This window comes from Coregonus lavaretus (assembly GCF_964263955.1).
Source record: "Coregonus lavaretus genome assembly, chromosome: 24".
NCBI classification, from domain to species: Eukaryota; Metazoa; Chordata; class Actinopteri; order Salmoniformes; family Salmonidae; genus Coregonus; species Coregonus lavaretus.
In genome coordinates, this window is record NC_140011.1 from 41,434,650 (window position 1) to 41,453,037 (window position 18,388).

Here is an 18,388-nt window from a genome sequence, read left to right on the forward strand (position 1 = left end):
ACATGCGCCGAATACAACAGGTGTACACCTTACAGTGAAATGCTTACTTACAAGCCCTTAAAGCAAATACTATGGGTAGCCATGATTAGCTGTTCATGGCTTGGGGGTAGAAGCTGTTAAGAAGCCTTTTGGACCTAGACTTGGCGCTCTGGTACCGCTTGCCGTGCGGTAGCAGAGAGAACAGTCTATGGCTAGGGTGGCTGGAGTCTTTGACAATTTTTAGGGCCTTCCTCTGACACCGCCTGATATAGAGGTCCTGGATGGAAGGAGACTTGGCCCCAGTGATGTACTGGGCTGTACTCACTACCCTCTGTAGTGCCTCGCGGTCGGAGGCTGAGCAGTTGCCATACCAGGCGGTGATGCAACCAGTCAGAATGCTCTCGATGGTGCAGCTGTATAACTTTTTGAGGATCTGAGGACCCATGACAAATCTCAGTGTAAATATCTACCTCAATGACCTCATTCCCCTGCATATCGACTCAGTACTGTAACACCGTGTATATAGCCAAGTTATCCTTACTCATGGTGAATTTATTCCTCTGCATTGTTGGGAAGGGCAGTAAGTAAGAATTGTACTGTCAGTCTACACCTGTTGTTTACAAAGCATGTGACAATTAACATTTGATTTGATTTATACAGTTAATCAATTAAGGAGAATCACAGAGGCTCAGCTTCTGCTGAGAGATTGTTTTCTGAACTTAATTAGGGCTTCATTCCATCCGCATTTCGAAAGTTCGGCTTTGCAGCGTGATTGAAATTTAAAGGCGACGTTCCTGTTTTTTAGCGGAGACTGCATTCACAGTAGCCTACATGCTGCATATGTCGGCTCAATCGGAAATGACCTTTACATTTCTATTGCGGAATCTGTAACGCTGAAGCATTACAGATTGAATAGAGCCCTACAACTCACAAAGAAATACCTCAGAAGCATTAGGCTCTCTGTCTGATATGGGTTTTTGAATACCTGAGTAAGTTCCATGTAACCATGACAACAGCATTTGTTTAACAATATCCCCTTACTTTTAATCAGTTAAATGATTTCTTTTTCCAGGCCTGAGGCACGTTGATCAGTCACATTCTTGAAGCCCAGGAAACAAATGCGTAGCTTCCTAGTACATATGGAAATTAAAACATTTTATTAATTACTTTTTGGAGGGTTATTGTCAAAATGATTGATTAAATAAAAAATAGACATTAATGACAGGCGCATGGGCCCTCAGAGCTCTGGGCTCCCTCGCCTTTACTGTGATTCCTGTGGTTTTCCACGCAGGACCAGCTGGGTTGGTATCAATTCCATATAGAAATTCACAGTCTTAATAGAAGACATAGGCTCCATAACGATATTCTACCGTTTTGCACACTCTCCCTCATGAATTTTAAATTAACCGAATGGTGTGAGGGTTGAGGAATATGGTGGAACCTCCCTCCAGCCATGCTTGCACCAATCCAATGCTTCTAAATGCATAAGGGGGCGTGAACAAGTGCACACATCTGGAGAGAGGGAACCGAGGGAGCTCAATGGAAATATTTATTTGTTATAAGTGACAGGTATAGATAGCTACTGTACCTTATACTATAGAGACAACTGGGACCAGGTGATTCTCAGGAGCATCAGTACAAATGCTACAAAGTGAGTACAAGTCCTTACATGTAGATATGATAAGTGATATGTTTTAGTAGATAAGTTAGTGAAGAAAAAATTCATGAGTTGGAGTGTTTTTGTATCTATTTATTTAATTTAAAATATATTCTACATTCATATATTGAGGACAGTGAGTAGGCTATTTCAGAAATCCATGACTGCTAATCCTATTGACTGCTGATTGGATATCAACAAAATGTACACACAACGTATATAATATATAATTAAATGTATATATTATTATAATATGTACATAATACAAGTTAGATATTATACAATAAAATATATTTGAGGTTTGGTGCAAATAGGCACCACCTGGGCGTAAACCCTTCAATTAGCTACACCTGGGCGTGCAGCCTATTCTACGCCTAGTACAGAGCAGGTGTAGGGTGATAAGCACAGAAAATAATAGCAATCTATATTTTCAAAAGGATATGAGTCTTGTGTTTATATTTCACAACCTCCGAGTTGCCTATTCACGAGTCAATAGCAAAATAATACATATGGCATGCTAAATGTTTCTGATCAGTGATACATTAGCAAACTAATAAAATGAGCTACCTCGTAACAGACGGAGATTGATTCAGTGAAACAAAATCACATCGATTGATGATCAGACAAGTCAAGGGCTTTTGGTCGGGATATAGGCTACTACGCGAGTGAAGAGGAACAGAATCCACACTTGTAACAGCCTAGTACATGGCGCTGCCCAGCAACCATCATTATGAAGTGTCACATCTCATGTACGTGCATTGGTTACACCGGATTTATCTACGACCATAGTCATATACAGTGAGCTCCAGAAGTATTGGGACTGTAGCTAGTAGGTTTCCATCCAATTGGCAACAGATTTTTATGCGAATATTCTAAAATCCGCATAATTGTTGTTGCCATTATACCACTAGTGGTGTGTTTCCACCAAATGGACTTGTTGCGGCTATAAATCAGTGCTTGATGACGTGGCACACACAAAATGTAGCCTACTTCTTATCTTACATTTTATTGTAGCCTACCGAATAAAAATCAAAAATTCAATGTGTTTCCATCGCATTTTCAACATTTACAACAGATACAGTGCGGGTAGGCTAATCTACATGATGAGATTATTATTGATAAGAGCAATAATATTTTTAGTTGTCAAACGGCAGTTAAGCATCGATCATCATGTCACCAGAATAAGACCCTCAATATTAATTGAAAAGGAGCATCACCGTGCACTTTCACCACCATGTGAAGTTCATTATCATTTATTTTAATCTGTAGCCTAATAAACTGCATGGTTTCCCGAGTCTTAGTGGGAGGACCACACCCCATATCATCGCGTGACTCCAAGTTTACTTCGATATGATGGTTATTATATCAATATTTGCGCATAAATGCGTTTAAACCACCATTTCTCGTAAATTAATTTTACTGACACAAAAAGAACCCACCATGTTGAAAGAACAAATTATCTGTTGGCGCTCATAAAATTGTACCGAAACTACCTGTTTCCATCCCATCTGTCTTGATTTTATTTAATTTTTTTATATGGTATGACTTTACTTGCATAAAGACTAAAGAGTTACAGACACACAAATATCACACCCACAAGACATGCTAACCTCTCACCGTTATAACAGGGGAGGGTAGAATTTGTTTGTGAGGGGGTATGATATTTGTGCATCTATAACTTTCTCACTCATCAGTATTCAGGATTCATTCAGGACTATCCATAATCATGGTAGCATCCACATTAATGCATTAGTGTTTAGTCTATTCTTTGTAGCTCAGCTTGTAGAGCACGGCGCCTGTAACGCCAAGGTAGTGGGTTCGATCCCCGGGACCACCCATACACAAAAATGTATGCACGCATGACTGTAAGTCGCTTTGGATAAAAGCGTCTGCTAAATGGCATATTATTATTACAATAGAAGTGACTCCAAAATGACACAATACACTATTTACCAAAATAATCCAAAACACAACGAAAACAAGCAGCAAATGGATCCAACAAGTTTGTAGAGTCACAAGCTTGATGTAATCATTGCATGCTATGAATATGGGACCAAATACTAAACTTTTGACTACTTTAATACACATGTAGGCCTAAATGAATTTGTCCCAATACTGTTGGTACCCTAAAATGGGGGCAATATGTACAAAAAGTGCTGTAATTTCTAAACGGTTCACCTGATATCTATGAAAATACCATCAAATTAAAGCTGACAGTCTGCACTTTAACCCCATAGTCATTCTATCATTTCATATCCAAAGTGCTGGAGTACAGAGCGAAAAGAACAAAAAATAAATAACTGTCCCAATACTTTTGGAGCTCACTGTATACTGTATATGGCTCTGGTTACGAGTCTTATTTTTCCTTTGTGCAACAAAGGCGGACGTAGCTACGCCCGACCTAATATTTTAAGACCAACTTTTTTACGCCGAACTAGTTATATATAAATAAAAAGTTACTTGGTTATTTATTTTAGATCAAAAGAAAGCTTGAGATGTTGAGATGAGATCTATTCGGTGCCTGCACTCATTGAAATAATTCAAATATTAGGAAAAACCTGAACACCTACTAAGGCTATCAATCAATGTTGTTTTTACTCTCCTGCTCCTGATTTACACACCTGTGTGTGTCTGTCTGCATTAAATGGTATTATATTGTATTGCATTATAATTACATCACTATATAGTTAACGTACTTCTTATTTAGCAGAAACTATTTTTCCTTCGACTCATATTGTTGGTTGTTAATGCCTTTATCATTTTCTTTCCAGAACGTGAACACTGCCTACTTGCTTTAATAATGGCTGGGGGGACGGTTCTCTGCTGGTAATGACATTTGAGAAGCTGTAGCCTCCAGTTTAACTTTTGAGTTTTTATTGTCATAATTTGTGTTATCATCATTATTATTGTTGTTGTTGTTGTTGTTGTTATAGATTGTTCTATTGTTTTATTCTCCTGTCATCATAGGCTTGTCTTCTTATGCTGTCCATCTGTCCATCCATCTGTCTCTGTCAAGTAAGAAAACATGTATTGCAATGCTGGTTGAAAGCTGTGCTGTAAGGTGTGGCTAAAGCTCTACGAATTTGTTGGATGCATTTGCTGTTTGTTTCAGTTGTGTTTCAGATTATTTCGTGCCCAATAGAAATGAATGGTAAATAATGTGTTGTGTCATTTTGGAGTCACTGTTATTGTAAATAAGAGTAGAATTGGTTTCTAAACACTTCTACATTAATGCGGATGCTACCAGCAAATGCATCCAACAAATTTGTAGAGTCACAAGCTTGATGTAATCATTGCGGGTTATGAATATGGGACCAAATACAAAACTTTCTACTGCTTTAATACACATCTAAGTGAATTGGACCCAATATTTTTGCTCCACTAAAATGGGGGGACTATGTACAAAAAGTGCTGTAATCTCTAAACGGTTCACCCGATATGGATGGAAATACCCTCAAATTAAAGCTGACAGTCTGCACTTTAACCTCATAGTCATTGTTTGATTTCAAATCCAAAGTTTCGAAGTATAGAGCCAAGAGCCGAAAAAATGCTTAACTTTCCCAATAATTACAGAGGTACTGTAAACCCAGTATATAATACCAGGATTACTGAACTATGTACTGGAATACTCCACTCTGCCTCTGAGGTGTGTTTACCTGGACAGGTGCTTAAACAGAATAATCTCTGTTACATAAAATGTTTACATTTTGCAGACGCTCTTATCCAGAGCAACTTACAGTAGTGAGTGTATACATTCTCATAATTTTTGTTCCCGTCCCCCATGGGAATCAAACCCACAACCCTGGCTTGCAAGCACCATATCCTATCAACTGAGCCACACCCTCTCTTTCCTTTCTCTGCTTGCTGGCTGGCTTGGCTGGCTTGGCTTGGCTGGCTTGGCTGGCTTGGCTGGCTTGGCTTGGCTTGGCTTGGCTTGGCTGGCTTGGCTGGCTTGGCTGGCTTGGCTGGCTTGGCTGGCTTGGCTGGCTTGGCTGGCTTGGCTGGCTTGGCTGGCTTGGCTGGCTTGGCTGGCTTGGCTGGCTTGGCTGGCTTGGCTGGCTGGCACAAACAAACAGACTGGTACTATTATCTCAGAGTGCCAGTCTGCTTCTGCAAAAAGTAAACGTGCTCCCCGTGTTTTTCAGATTACAGAGCAAGCAAGCCAAGCTTATGGAACCAGTGTAAGTGGCAGCGAAGGCAGACGACAGCATTACAATAGAGCTCTATTCTATTGTTTGAATTCTATATTAAATTATACCGTTATGGTAAACACTATGAAGTACAGTAAATACTTACTTTATAACGTACTTCATAATGCCTTTTCACAAAGTGTTACCACTAATGGCTGTTTATCTTGATGATTATCATGATGAATATGTTAAGTGACTTTGGGTGTTTATTATTAGTGTGCTTGCTGAAGGCAAGACCACTTTAGCTTTCTTACATACTCATATTGTTATTATTCTGCCTGCTTTAGCTCTTGAACGATTTAAACTATAAACACGAATACTTTAAAACAAGCTAGCAAGCACACACATTTTCTTCAGGAAATGTACTTTTCTAGTATTGTGATTAATATCCCAGCCCAAAAGATTCTGGATGTGTCACGAACGTTGACAGATGGGTCAGACCAAGGTGCAGCGTGGTATGCGTACATGTTTATTCACCCAAATAAACATACAAACAAAACAAGAAACAACGTAACGTGAAGTCCTCCGTCTATACACATACAAGCCTATACAGGAACAAGATCCCACAACTAAGGTAGGCAAACAGGCTACCAAAGTATGATCCCCAATCAGAGACAACGAGCGACAGCTGCCTCTGATTGGGAATCACACCCGGCCAAACCTAGAAATACACATCTAGATCCTAAACATAGAAATTCTAACATAGATCCTCACGCCCTGACCAAACCAACTAAAGACAACCGGCCTCTCAAGGCCAGGGCGTGACAGGACGCTACTCCTCTTGAACTGTTTAAGCTATCAAAACGAAACTAACGTTGATAGTGTGCAGACTGACTCAACTTTTTGATAGTATGCAAACGTTTAACATTTATTTAAAAGCTCCATAGACTTCAAAGGCAACATTTGGATGTGCCACTGCTCTGTAAGCGTTTAAGCTACAAACACCAAATATTGAAATGTGCAGACTGACTCAACTTAGATTGCTATAACACAGCTTTGTCCTACCATTCATACACACTATCAAGCTTGTTATATCCCCATTCATTTAAATGGCAGAATGCAGGCTTCAACATTCTTAACTGAAATCACTCCCACAGAACTTTCGGAATGTTCAAACTAATATATTTTCAGAGCTTAAAAAACCATGATATGGCTTATAATGCTATAGTACTCACTCTAGCCTACTATACCAGCCCACTATAATAACTCCAAATCTGGAAACCACCCCAAAGTAATTAACTTCAACTAACCCATAGCCTCTGACAACCCTGTTACTACAATTACTACTGCAGTCACTACCACTACTACTACCATTTCACAACCATAAATACTTCAAGACCAGAAACACACATTTTCTTCATTAAATATAGTGTTTGCTAAGAGAAAGGATAAAATAGGATTGTGATATACCTTGCTTATCTAATTATATTGGTTCCTACTACTAGTTATTAATGTGTTTACTACGCAGTAAAACAAAATAATTTGTCAGATTACAGTAGTGTTCTGTCTGAATTATCACTAAGTTTTACTTTATCATATCCAGTAAGATGGTCATGCGTTCTCCATACCTGGCATAGAGGGTGGTCTTGAAAAAGAAAAGGAAAGCTGCACACTCTAGGAGCTCAGATGCAATATTTTAATATCCTAATAACCAACGTTTCGACAAACAAGCTGTCTTCATCAGGGTATAATGACAAACACTGCGGGTCACTAGTTTATATAGTGTCAAAGGACACACACAGGTGTCTGTAATCATGGCCGGGTGTGGCCTAATAGCATTGGTTAATTCACAGATAAACAGAACATACAAAAAACATGGATAGCATACGATCATAGATACAACTTGGCTACATAGGCCCACAAACATTTACAATGAATAGCAAAATCACAATAATCACATGAATGGCTTCAAATCAAAGTTACGTTAGGATTTTAAATTATTTCACAAATACACAACAACACACACTAATCTAAAAGTAAAAGAATGGAATGAAGAAATATATATATATATATATATATATATATTTTAGAATGAGCAATGTCTGAGTCCGGAGTATGTATACACTACCGTTCAAAAGTTTGGGGTCACTTAGAAATGTCCTTGTTTTCCATGAAAACATTAATGACATGAGTGTGAATAGGAAATATAGCAAAATGCATAGAAAATGTAGTCATTGACAAGGTTAGAAATAATGATTTTTAATAGAAATAATAATTGTGTCCTTCAAACTTTGCTTTCTTCAATGAATCCTCCATTTGCAGCAATTACAGCCTTCCAGAACTTTGGCATTCTAGTTGTCAATTTGTTGAGGTAATCTGAAGAGATTTCACCCCATGCTTCCTGAAGCAACTCCCACAAGTTGGATTGGCTTGATGGGCACTTCTTATGTACCATACGGTCAAGCTGCACCCACAACAGCTCAATAGGGTTGAGATCCGGTGACTGTGCTGGCCACTCCATTATAGACAGAATACCAGCTGACTGCTTCTTCCCTAAATAGTTATTGCATAGTATGGAGCTGTGCTTTGGGTCATTGTCCTGTTGTAGGAGGAAATTGGCTCCAATCAAGCGCCATCCACAGGGTATGGCATGGTGTTGCAAAATGGAGTGATTGCCTTCCTTCTTCAAGATCCCTTTTACCCTGTACAAATCACCCACTTTACCACCACCAAAGCACCCCCAGACCAACACATTGCCTCCACCATGCTTGACAGATGGCATCAAGCACTCCTCCAGCATCTTTTCATTTGGTCTGCATCTGACAAATGTTTTTCTTTGTGATTCGAACACCTCAAACTTCAATTAATCTGCCCATAACACTTTTTTCCAATCTTCCTCTGTCCAGTGTCTGTGTTCTTTTGCCCATCTGAATATTTTATTGTTGTTGGCCAGTCTGAGATATGGCTTTTTCTTTGCAACTCTGCCTAGAAGGTCAGCATCCCGGAGTCGCCTCTTCACTGTTGACGTTGAGACTGGTGTTTTGCGGGTACTATTTAATGAAGCTTCCAGTTGACGACCTGTGAGGCGTCTGTTTCTCAAACTAGGCACTCTAATGTATTTGTCCTCTTGCTCAGTTGTGCACCAGGACCTCCCACTCCTCTTTCTATTCTGGTTAGAGCCAGTTTGTGCTGTTCTGTGAAGGGAGTAGTACACAGTGTTGTACGAGATCTTCAGTTTCTTGGCAATTTATCGCATGGAATAGCCTTCATTTCTCAGAACAAGAATAGACTGACGAGTTTCAGAAGAAAGTTCATTGTTTCTGGCCATTTTGAGCCTGTAATCGAACCCACAATTGCTGATGCTCCAGATACTCAACTAGTCTCAAGAAGGCCAGTTTTATTGGTTCTTTAATGAGCACAACAGTTTTCAGCTGCGCTAACATAATTGCAAAAGGGCTTTCTATTGATCAATTAGCCTTTTAAAATGATAAACTTGGATTAGCAAACACGATGTGCCATTGGAACACAGGACTGATGGTTGCTGATAATGGGCCTCTGAACGCCTATGTAGATATTCCATTAAAAATCAGCCGTGTTCCGGCTACAATAGCCATTTACAACATTAACAATGTCTACACTGTATTTTTTGATCAATTTGATGTTATTTTAATGGAAAACAAGGACATTTCTAAGTGACCCCAAACTTTTGAACGGTAGTGTATATATATATATATATATATATATATATATATATATATATATATATATATATATACAGTTGAAGTCGGAAGTTTACATACAGTGGGGAGAACAAGTATTTGATACACTGCCGATTTTGCAGGTTTTCCTACTTACAAAGCATGTAGAGGTCTGTAATTTTTATCATAGGTGCACTTCAACTCTGAAAGACGGAATCTAAAACAAAAATCCAGAAAATCACATTGTATGATTTTTAAGTAATTAATTTGCATTTTATTGCATGACATAAGTATTTGATCACCTACCAACCAGTAAGAATTCCGGCTCTCACAGACCTGTTAGTTTTTCTTTAAGAAGCCCTCCTGTTCTCCACTCATTACCTGCATTAACTGCACCTGTTTGAACTCGTTACCTGTATAAAAGACACCTGTCCACACACTCAATCAAACAGACTCCAACCTCTCCACAATGGCCAAGACCAGAGAACTGTGTAAGGACATCAGGGATAACATTTTAGACCTGCACAAGGCTGGGATGGGCTACAGGACAATAGGCAAGCAGTTTGGTGAGAAGGCAACAACTGTTGGTGCAATTATTAGAAAATGGAAGAAGTTCAAGATGACGGTCAATCAACCTCGGTCTGGGGCTCCATGCAAGATCTCACCTCGTGGGGCATCAATGATCATGAGGAAGGTGAGGGATCAGCCCAGAAATACACGGCAGGACCTGGTCAATGACCTGAAGAGAGCTGGGACGACAATCTCAAGAAAACCATTAGTAACACACTACGCCGTCATGGATTAAAATCCTGCAGCGTACGCAAGGTCCCCCTGCTCAAGCCAGCGCATGTCCAGGCCCGTCTGAAGTTTGCCAATGACCATCTGGATGATCCAGAGGAGGAATGGGAGAAGGTCATGTGGTCTGATGAGACAAAAATATAGCTTTTTGGTCTAAACTCAACTCGCCGTGTTTGGAGGAAGAAGAAGGATAAGTACAACCCCAAGAACACCATCCCAACTGTGATGCATGGAGGTGGAAACATCATTCTTTGTGGATGCTTTTCTGCAAAGGGGACAGGACAACTGCACCATATTGAGGGGAGGATGGATGGGGCCATGTATCGCGATATCTTGGCCAACAACCTCCTTCCCTCAGTAAGAGCATTGTAGATGGGTCGAGGCTGGGTCTTCCAGCATGACAACGACCCGAAACACACATCCAGGGCAACTAAGGAGTGGCTCCGTAAGAAGCATCTCAAGGTCCTGGAGTGGCCTAGCCAGTCTCCAGACCTGAACCCAATAGAAAATCTTTGGAGGGAGCTGAAAGTCCGTATTGCCCAGCGACAGCCCCGAAACCTGAAGGATCTGGAGAAGGTCTGTATGGAGGAGTGGGCCAAAATCCCTGCTGCAGTTTGTGCAAACCTGATCAAGACCTACAGGAAAAATATGATCTCTGTAATTGCAAACAAAGGTTTCTGTACCAAATATTAAGTTCTGCTTTTCGGATGTATCAAATACTTATGTCATGCAATAAAATGCTAATTAATTACTAAAAAATCATACAATGTGATTTTCTGGATTTTTGTTTTAGATTCTGTCTCTCACAGTTGAAGTGTACCTATGATAAAAATTACAGACCGCTACATGCTTTGTAAGTAGGGAAACCTGCAAAATTGGCAGTGTATCAAATACTTGTTCTCCCCACTGGACACCTTAGCCAAATACATTTAAACTCAGTTTTTCACAATTCCTGACATTTAATCCTAGAAACAATTCCCTGTCTTAGGTCAGTTAGGATCACCACTTTATTTTAAGAACGTGAAATGTCAGAATAATAGTGGACAGAGATATATTTCAGCTTTTGTTTATTTCATCACATTCCCAGTGGGTGAATTTGTATTTGGTAATATTGCCTTTAAATGGTTAACGTGGGTCAAACATTTTGGGTAGCCTTCCACAAGCTTCCCACAATAACTTGGGTGAATTTTGTCCCATTCCTCCTGACAGAGCTGGTGTAACTGAGTCAGGTTAGTAGGCATCCTTGCTCGCACATGCTTTTTCAGTTCTGCCCACAAATGTTCTATAGGATTGAGGTCAGGGCTTTGTGATGGCCACTCCAATACCTTGACTTTGTTGTCCTTAAGCCATTTTGCCACAACTTTGGAAGTATGCATGGGGTCATTGTCCATTTGGAAGACCCATTTGCGACCAAGCTTTAACTTCCTGACTGATGTCTTGAGATGTTGCTTCAATATATCCACATAATTTTCCTTCCTCATGATGCCATCTATTTTGTGAAGTGCACCAGTCCCTTCTGCAGCAAAGCACCCCCACAGCATGATGCTGCCACCTCCGTGCTTCACGGTTGGGATGGTGTTCTTCGGCTTGCAAGCCGCCCCCTTTTTCCTCCAAACATAACGATGGTCATTATGGCCAAACAGTTCAATGTTTGTTTCATCAGACCAGAGGACACTTCTCCAAAAAGTACGATCTTTGTCCCCATGTGCAGTTGCAAACCGTAGTCTTGCTTTTTTATGGCGTTTTTGGAGTAGTGGCTTCTTCCTTGCTGAGCGGCCTTTCAGGTTATGTCGATATAGGACTCGTTTTACTGTGGATATATATAATTTTGTACCTATTCCCTCCAGCATCTTCACAAGGTCCTTTGCTATTGTTCTGGGATTGATTTGCACTTTTCGCACCAAAGTACGTTCATCTCTAGGAGACAGAACGCGTCTCCTTCCTGAGCAGTATGACGGCTGCGTGGTCCCATGGTGTTTATAGTTGCGTACTATTGTTTGTACAGATGAACGTGGTACCTTCAGGCGTTTGGAAATTGCTCCCAAGGATGACCCAGACTTGTGGAGGTCTACACTTTTATTTCTGAAGTCTTGGCTGATTTCTTTTGATTTTCCCATGATGTCAAGCAAAGAGGCACTGAGTTTGAAGGTAGGCCTTGAAATACATCCACAGGTAGACCTCCAATTAACTCAAATGATGTCAATTAGCCTATCAGAAGCTTCTAAGCTGTTTAAAGGCACAGTCAACTTAGTGTATGTAAACTTCTGACCCACTGGAATTGTGATACATTGAATTATAAATGAAATAATCTGTCTGTAAACAATTGTTGGAAAAAATTACTTGTGTCATGCACAAAGTAGATGTCCTAACCGACTTGCCAAAACTATAGTTTGTTAACAAGAAATTTGTGGAGTGGTTGAAAATCGAGTTTTAATGACTCCAACCTAAGTGTATGTAAACTTCCGACTTCAACTGTATATACATTCATGTGAAAAAGTAACTACACCCCCTGTAAAATTTTATTTTATTTGGACAGATATTGTAATGAATACTCAGGGAGAAAACGGTGTAGATTCACGCGCGTGAGGGGTGAGGCAGGTGTTTATTTCGCAAAAGGCAGGAATCGTGGTCACAGGCAGGCAATGGTCATACACAGGTAGGCAAATAGGCAGGAGAATCAAAAACTAGGACTGAAGGCCATAACTGGTTCTTACAAACGAGATATAAAAAGGCTTAGTAGAGTCAAAACAAACAATGCCTCACAAGGCACAAACAGAAAGAACTGAACTAAATAAAGGAGCTAATGAGACCAGGTGAGTAACTAACACAGGTGAAATCAATGAACAAAAATGAAAGACAGGGCTACGTTCAATAACACAAAGAAACAGGGCTACGTACAAGAACAAAAGGTGAACTAAGAAAACAAATACAGAACCTTACAGATATGTAATCTTCACTTCAACTCTATTGACAGATAAAGGTAACATAATTTAACAAATGACACTAAAAGAATATACTCTGCAATAATTTATTCATCAAAAATCAACAGAATTGCAATTCCATAGTGCGGGAAAAATAAGTACACCCCTAGCTTCAATAGCTGGTGTTGCCCCCTTTTTCTGAATGACTTCATTTAGCCGTTTCTAGTAACTTGTAAGTGTATCAGCCTCTTACATCGACTGGGAGGAATGTTTTGCTCTCTTCTTTACAGTACTGCTTCAACTGGGTCATGTTCCAGACCCGCTTCATGTCCCCCCACAGCATTCCGACAGGATTGAGATCTGGGCTTTGACTTGGCCAATCCATAACCCTCCATTTCTTATTTTTGAGCCATAAGTAATTTGCATTTTAATTGCATAAGATTTTCAAAGTATTTTTGTTGTTGTTGTGATTTGTTAAATTGGGTTACCTTTATCAATGAATGTGGTTAGAATTTAGCTCAATGATCCATGTGTGCAAATATGTTTTTATTTGTTGAAAAAAAAAATAATAAGACCACCTTTTAGGGGGTGTACTTACTTTTCCACGTGACAGTACCAGTCAAAAGTTTGGATACACTTACTCATTCAAGGGTTTTTCTTTATTTTTACTATTTTCTTCATTGTAGAATACTAGTGAAGACATCAAAACTATGAAATAACACATATGGAATCATGTAGTAACCAAAAAAGTGTTGAACAAATCACTGTTCCACTAATTACAGAGGTACTGTAAGCCCAGTAGATAATACCAGGATTACTGAACTATGTACTGGAATACTCCACTCTGCCTCTGAGGTGTGTTTACCTGGACAGGTGCTTAAACAGAATAATCTCTGTTACATTAAATTTTTACATTTTACACTAGTGAGTGCATACATTCTCGTACTTTTTTGTACTGGTCCCCCGTGGGAATCAAACCCACAACCCTGGTGTTGCAAGCACCATGCCCTATCAACTGAGCCACACTCTCTCTCTTTTCTTTCTCTGCTGGCTGTCTGTCTGTCCGTCTGTCTGTTTGTCTGTCAGTGAGGGTCCCAGTGAGTATGACGAGGGGTTAACATGGCGCCAGGTGCATCACCAGGTTGTGGTGAATCACAGGTGAGTGAGTACGCGTGGGTACTGACTGTACACACCTGTTGAACCTGTACTGCACTGTACTCTTTATACTATTGATAACCTTTCATTATTTAATCAACCAAGCGTAGCCTGGTCCCAGATCTGTTTCTGCCATCATGCCACTCCTTTTCATCAAAAAACATGACAAGGAGTGGCAAACAGACTGGTACCCCAAGCAAGTCCTAGCCTTAAATGTGTATTATTATTATCTCAGAGTGCCAGTCTGCTTCTGCAAAAAGTAAACGTGCTCCCCGTGTTTTTCAGATTACAGAGCAAGCAAGCCAAGCTTATGGAACCAGTGTAAGTGGCAGCGAAGGCAGACGACAGCATTACAATAGAGCTCTATTCTATTGTTTGAATTCTATATTAAATTATACCGTTATGGTAAACACTATGAAGTACAGTAAATACTTACTTTATAACGTACTTTATAATGCCTTTTCATGAAGTGTTACCACTAATGGCTGTTTATCTTGATGATTATCATGATGAATATGTTAAGTGACTTTGGGTGTTTATTATTAGTGTGCTTGCTGAAGGCAAGACCACTCTAGCTTTCTTACATACTCATATTGTTATTATTCTGCCTGCTTTAGCTCTTAAACGATTTAAGCTATAAACACGAAACCAACTTTTAAATGTGCAGACTGCCGCAACTTAGATTGGTTGAGAAAATATTTGTGATTGTATTTATACTTTTTGTACTACAACAATATAAAAAATATAAAAACAGATTGTTAATTTACATATACATTTTTCCTTTATACTGTATAATGTGCAGCTTTTTTTAAAACTACAATCCACATTAGTACTAAAAAGTGAATTTACTATAATTTGATTGTTGTATAATTTAGTTTTTAGAATTTTGAAGCAAATATGAATTTGGTCATATTTATGTGGGAAAATGACAGCTATGTAAATATACTTAATTCCATAGGAAAAAAAGTGATTCAATTCACTTCAAAAAGGGAACCTGAGAGCCATTGACCAAAAATATGGCTCATATATGTTAAAAATTGCGTAATTCAAATCTGGTATTGGAATAAGAATCAAGAGATCTTCAATCCAAGCTAAATTTATTATATGCAAAATGTATGTATGATAAGTATGAAGGTTCGTATATACGGGTCCACTGAAATACCACGCAGGGCACTCAGAGAACTGACTTCCTCATTACAAATCCTTCCGTAAATACCCTGAAAGTTTTAGTTCCCGCTCTCTGCTGGGCCTATCAGGGTAGAGGTTGGGCGTGGTTTAGACTTGCCCAACCTATCCGTTGGCACACCGGCTGGTCCCAGCCCCTTGGCGCTCCACTAATTGCACACTGTTGCCAGGCATAAGTTTTTATCATAACAACCTGTGGAGTTAGCACCCAAAAGACACCATTTTGCTGTACCTACGTTCAAGGACGGTTCACAGACAACGGTTCACAGACAACAAAGAGGCAGTGTTCGTATCTGTAAGAAATACAAGTCTTATCTGTCCTACCCCCTAACGTTCCTTACATGAATCACAGCTGGTTATGTGAAACAATTTATATCAGTATAGTACAAACCTTCTATGCTTATCATTAATGCATTCCTTCTAAGCTATTCATCACATACAGATCCAATTATGAGAAAATAGAGCCCCACATATAAATCAATCAATCAATGTTTTCATCTACCTACTTTTTAAACTATAACCAGCCACTACCATTTCTACTGCAGTCACTACCACTCCTATAACTTATTGCAAAACCATAAATACTTTAAAACAAGCTAGTACGCACACACAGTTTCATCAGGAAATTTTATTTTCTAGCTATTATTATTACTATTATTATTAATATTACTATTATTATTATTCAGGAGGAATGACGTTCTGACTATAACCCCATGGCTGGCTCCTATAGTCTGGGAGGGAACCTTCGACCCCCAGGTCATAGATGAGGCCTTCAGGTCCCTCAACCTCACCATCGCTACCACTGTATTTGCTGTAGGGAAGTAAGTCACAGATTTAATGTGTAGAAACCTATTGCAAAGGCAATGGTTACATACTTCCTCTGTGTGTGTGTGTGATCACCTACTTGAAATGTCAAGACTGCTGCCACTAACGCAACCACGCACCTATCCACATGCATCCACCACGCACCTATCCACATGCATCCACCATGCACCTATCCACATGCATCCACCATGCACCTATCCACGTGCATCCACCATGGACCTATCAACATGCACCTATCTACATGCATCCACCATGGACCTATCAACATGCATCCACCATGCACCTATCCATATGCATCCACCACGCACCTATCAACATCCATTCACCATGCACCTATCTACATGCATTCACCAGGTACCTATCCACATGCATTAACCTCATGTGTTAATATCTTTGGTTGATGTTATCTACATCATAACCTCATTCATGTTGCCTGTCTGCATTATTCAAACCCTATGGTTGTGTGTCAACTGGCATCTTATTCCCTATGTAGTGCACTACTTTTTGACCCGAGCACTATATAGGGAATAGGTTCATGTTTGGGACACACCATAACTCTATATGGACCCTTTACTTCATATTTCCGGATAAAGCAATCTCATGTCATAAGCATGCAGTCTGTCTCTAGCTGTATCTATACATACACATTTCCCCCTGCTGGCACACTTGCTTGTCCTACCTGAAGGTCTTGTTTTTTAACTACCTGAACGTTTCACATTATTGATTATTTACAACATGAACGTTTCACATTATTGATTATTTACAACCTGAATATTTCACATGATTGATTATTTACAACCTGAATGTTTCACATTATTGATTATTTACAACCTGAATGTTTCACCTTCTTCATGTATTTAATTGACATGTAAAAAAATATATAAAAAATCCTAGCACGTACTGTGCCTTGCAAAAGTATTCATCCCCCTTGGCATTTTTCCTATTTTGTTGCATTACAACCTGTAATTTAAATTGATTTTTATTTGGATTTCATGTATTGGACATACACAAAATAGTCCAAATTGGTGACGTGAAATGAAAATAATTACTTGTTTAAAAGAATTCTAAAAAATAAATAACGCAAAAGTGGTGAGTGCATATCTATTCACCCCCTTTGCTATGAAGCCCCTAAATAAGATCTGGTGAAACCAATTACTTTCAGAAGTCACATAATTAGTTAAATAAAGTCCACCTGTGTGCAATCTAAGTGTCACATGATCTGTCACATGATCTCAGTATATATAGACCTGTTCTGAAAGGCCCAAGAGACTTCAACACCACTAAGCAAGGGGCACCACCAAGCAAGCGGCACCATGAAGACCAAGGAGCTCTCTAAACAGGTCAGGGACAAATATCAGAAACTTTGAGCATCCCACGGAGCACCATTAAATCCATTATTAGGAAATTGAAAGAATATGGCACCACAACAAACCTGCCAAGAGAGTGCCGCCCACCAAAACTCACGGCCCAGGCAAGGACGGCATTAATCAGAGAGGCAACAAAGAGACCTAAGATAACCCTGAAGGAGCTGCAAAGCTCCATAGCGGAGATTGGAGTATCTGTCCGTAGGACCACTTTAAGCTGTACACTCTGTAGAGCTGGGCTTTACAGAAGAGTGGCCAGAAAAAAGCCATTGCTTCAAAAACTAAATAAGCAAACCCGTTTGGTGTTCACCAAAAGGCATGTGGGAGACTCCCCAAACATATGGAAGAAGGTACTCTGGTCAGATGAGACTAAAATTGAGTTATTTGGCCATCAAGGAAAATGTCTGGTGCAAACCTAACACCTCTCATCACCCCGAGAACACCATCCACAGTGAAGCATGGTGGTGGCTATATCATGCTGTGGGGATGTTTATCATCGGCAGGAACTGGGAAACTGGTCAGAATTGAAGGAATGATGGATGGCGCTAAATACAGGGATATTCTTGAGGGAAACCTGTTTCAATGTTCCAGAGATTTGAGACTGGGACGGAGGTTCACCTTCCAGCAGGACAATGACCCTAAGCATACTGCTAAAGCAACACTCGAGTGGTTTAAG

General features: G+C 39.7%; 1 protein-coding gene across 1 annotated transcript in view; it reads left to right on the forward strand.

Annotated features, from left to right (window-relative positions):
- LOC311099353 (globoside alpha-1,3-N-acetylgalactosaminyltransferase 1-like) overlaps positions 1-18,388 on the forward strand; it is a gene marked incomplete at both ends in the record, with an annotated part of 53,606 nt that overhangs the window by 24,458 nt on the left and 10,760 nt on the right. Inside the window, 4 exons of the mRNA XM_084140071.1 lie at positions 1,555-1,630; positions 14,270-14,341; positions 14,624-14,659; positions 16,210-16,344. Coding sequence (XP_083996197.1) covers positions 1,555-1,630; positions 14,270-14,341; positions 14,624-14,659; positions 16,210-16,344 — 319 coding nt within the window. The remainder of the gene's footprint in view (positions 1-1,554; positions 1,631-14,269; positions 14,342-14,623; positions 14,660-16,209; positions 16,345-18,388) is intronic.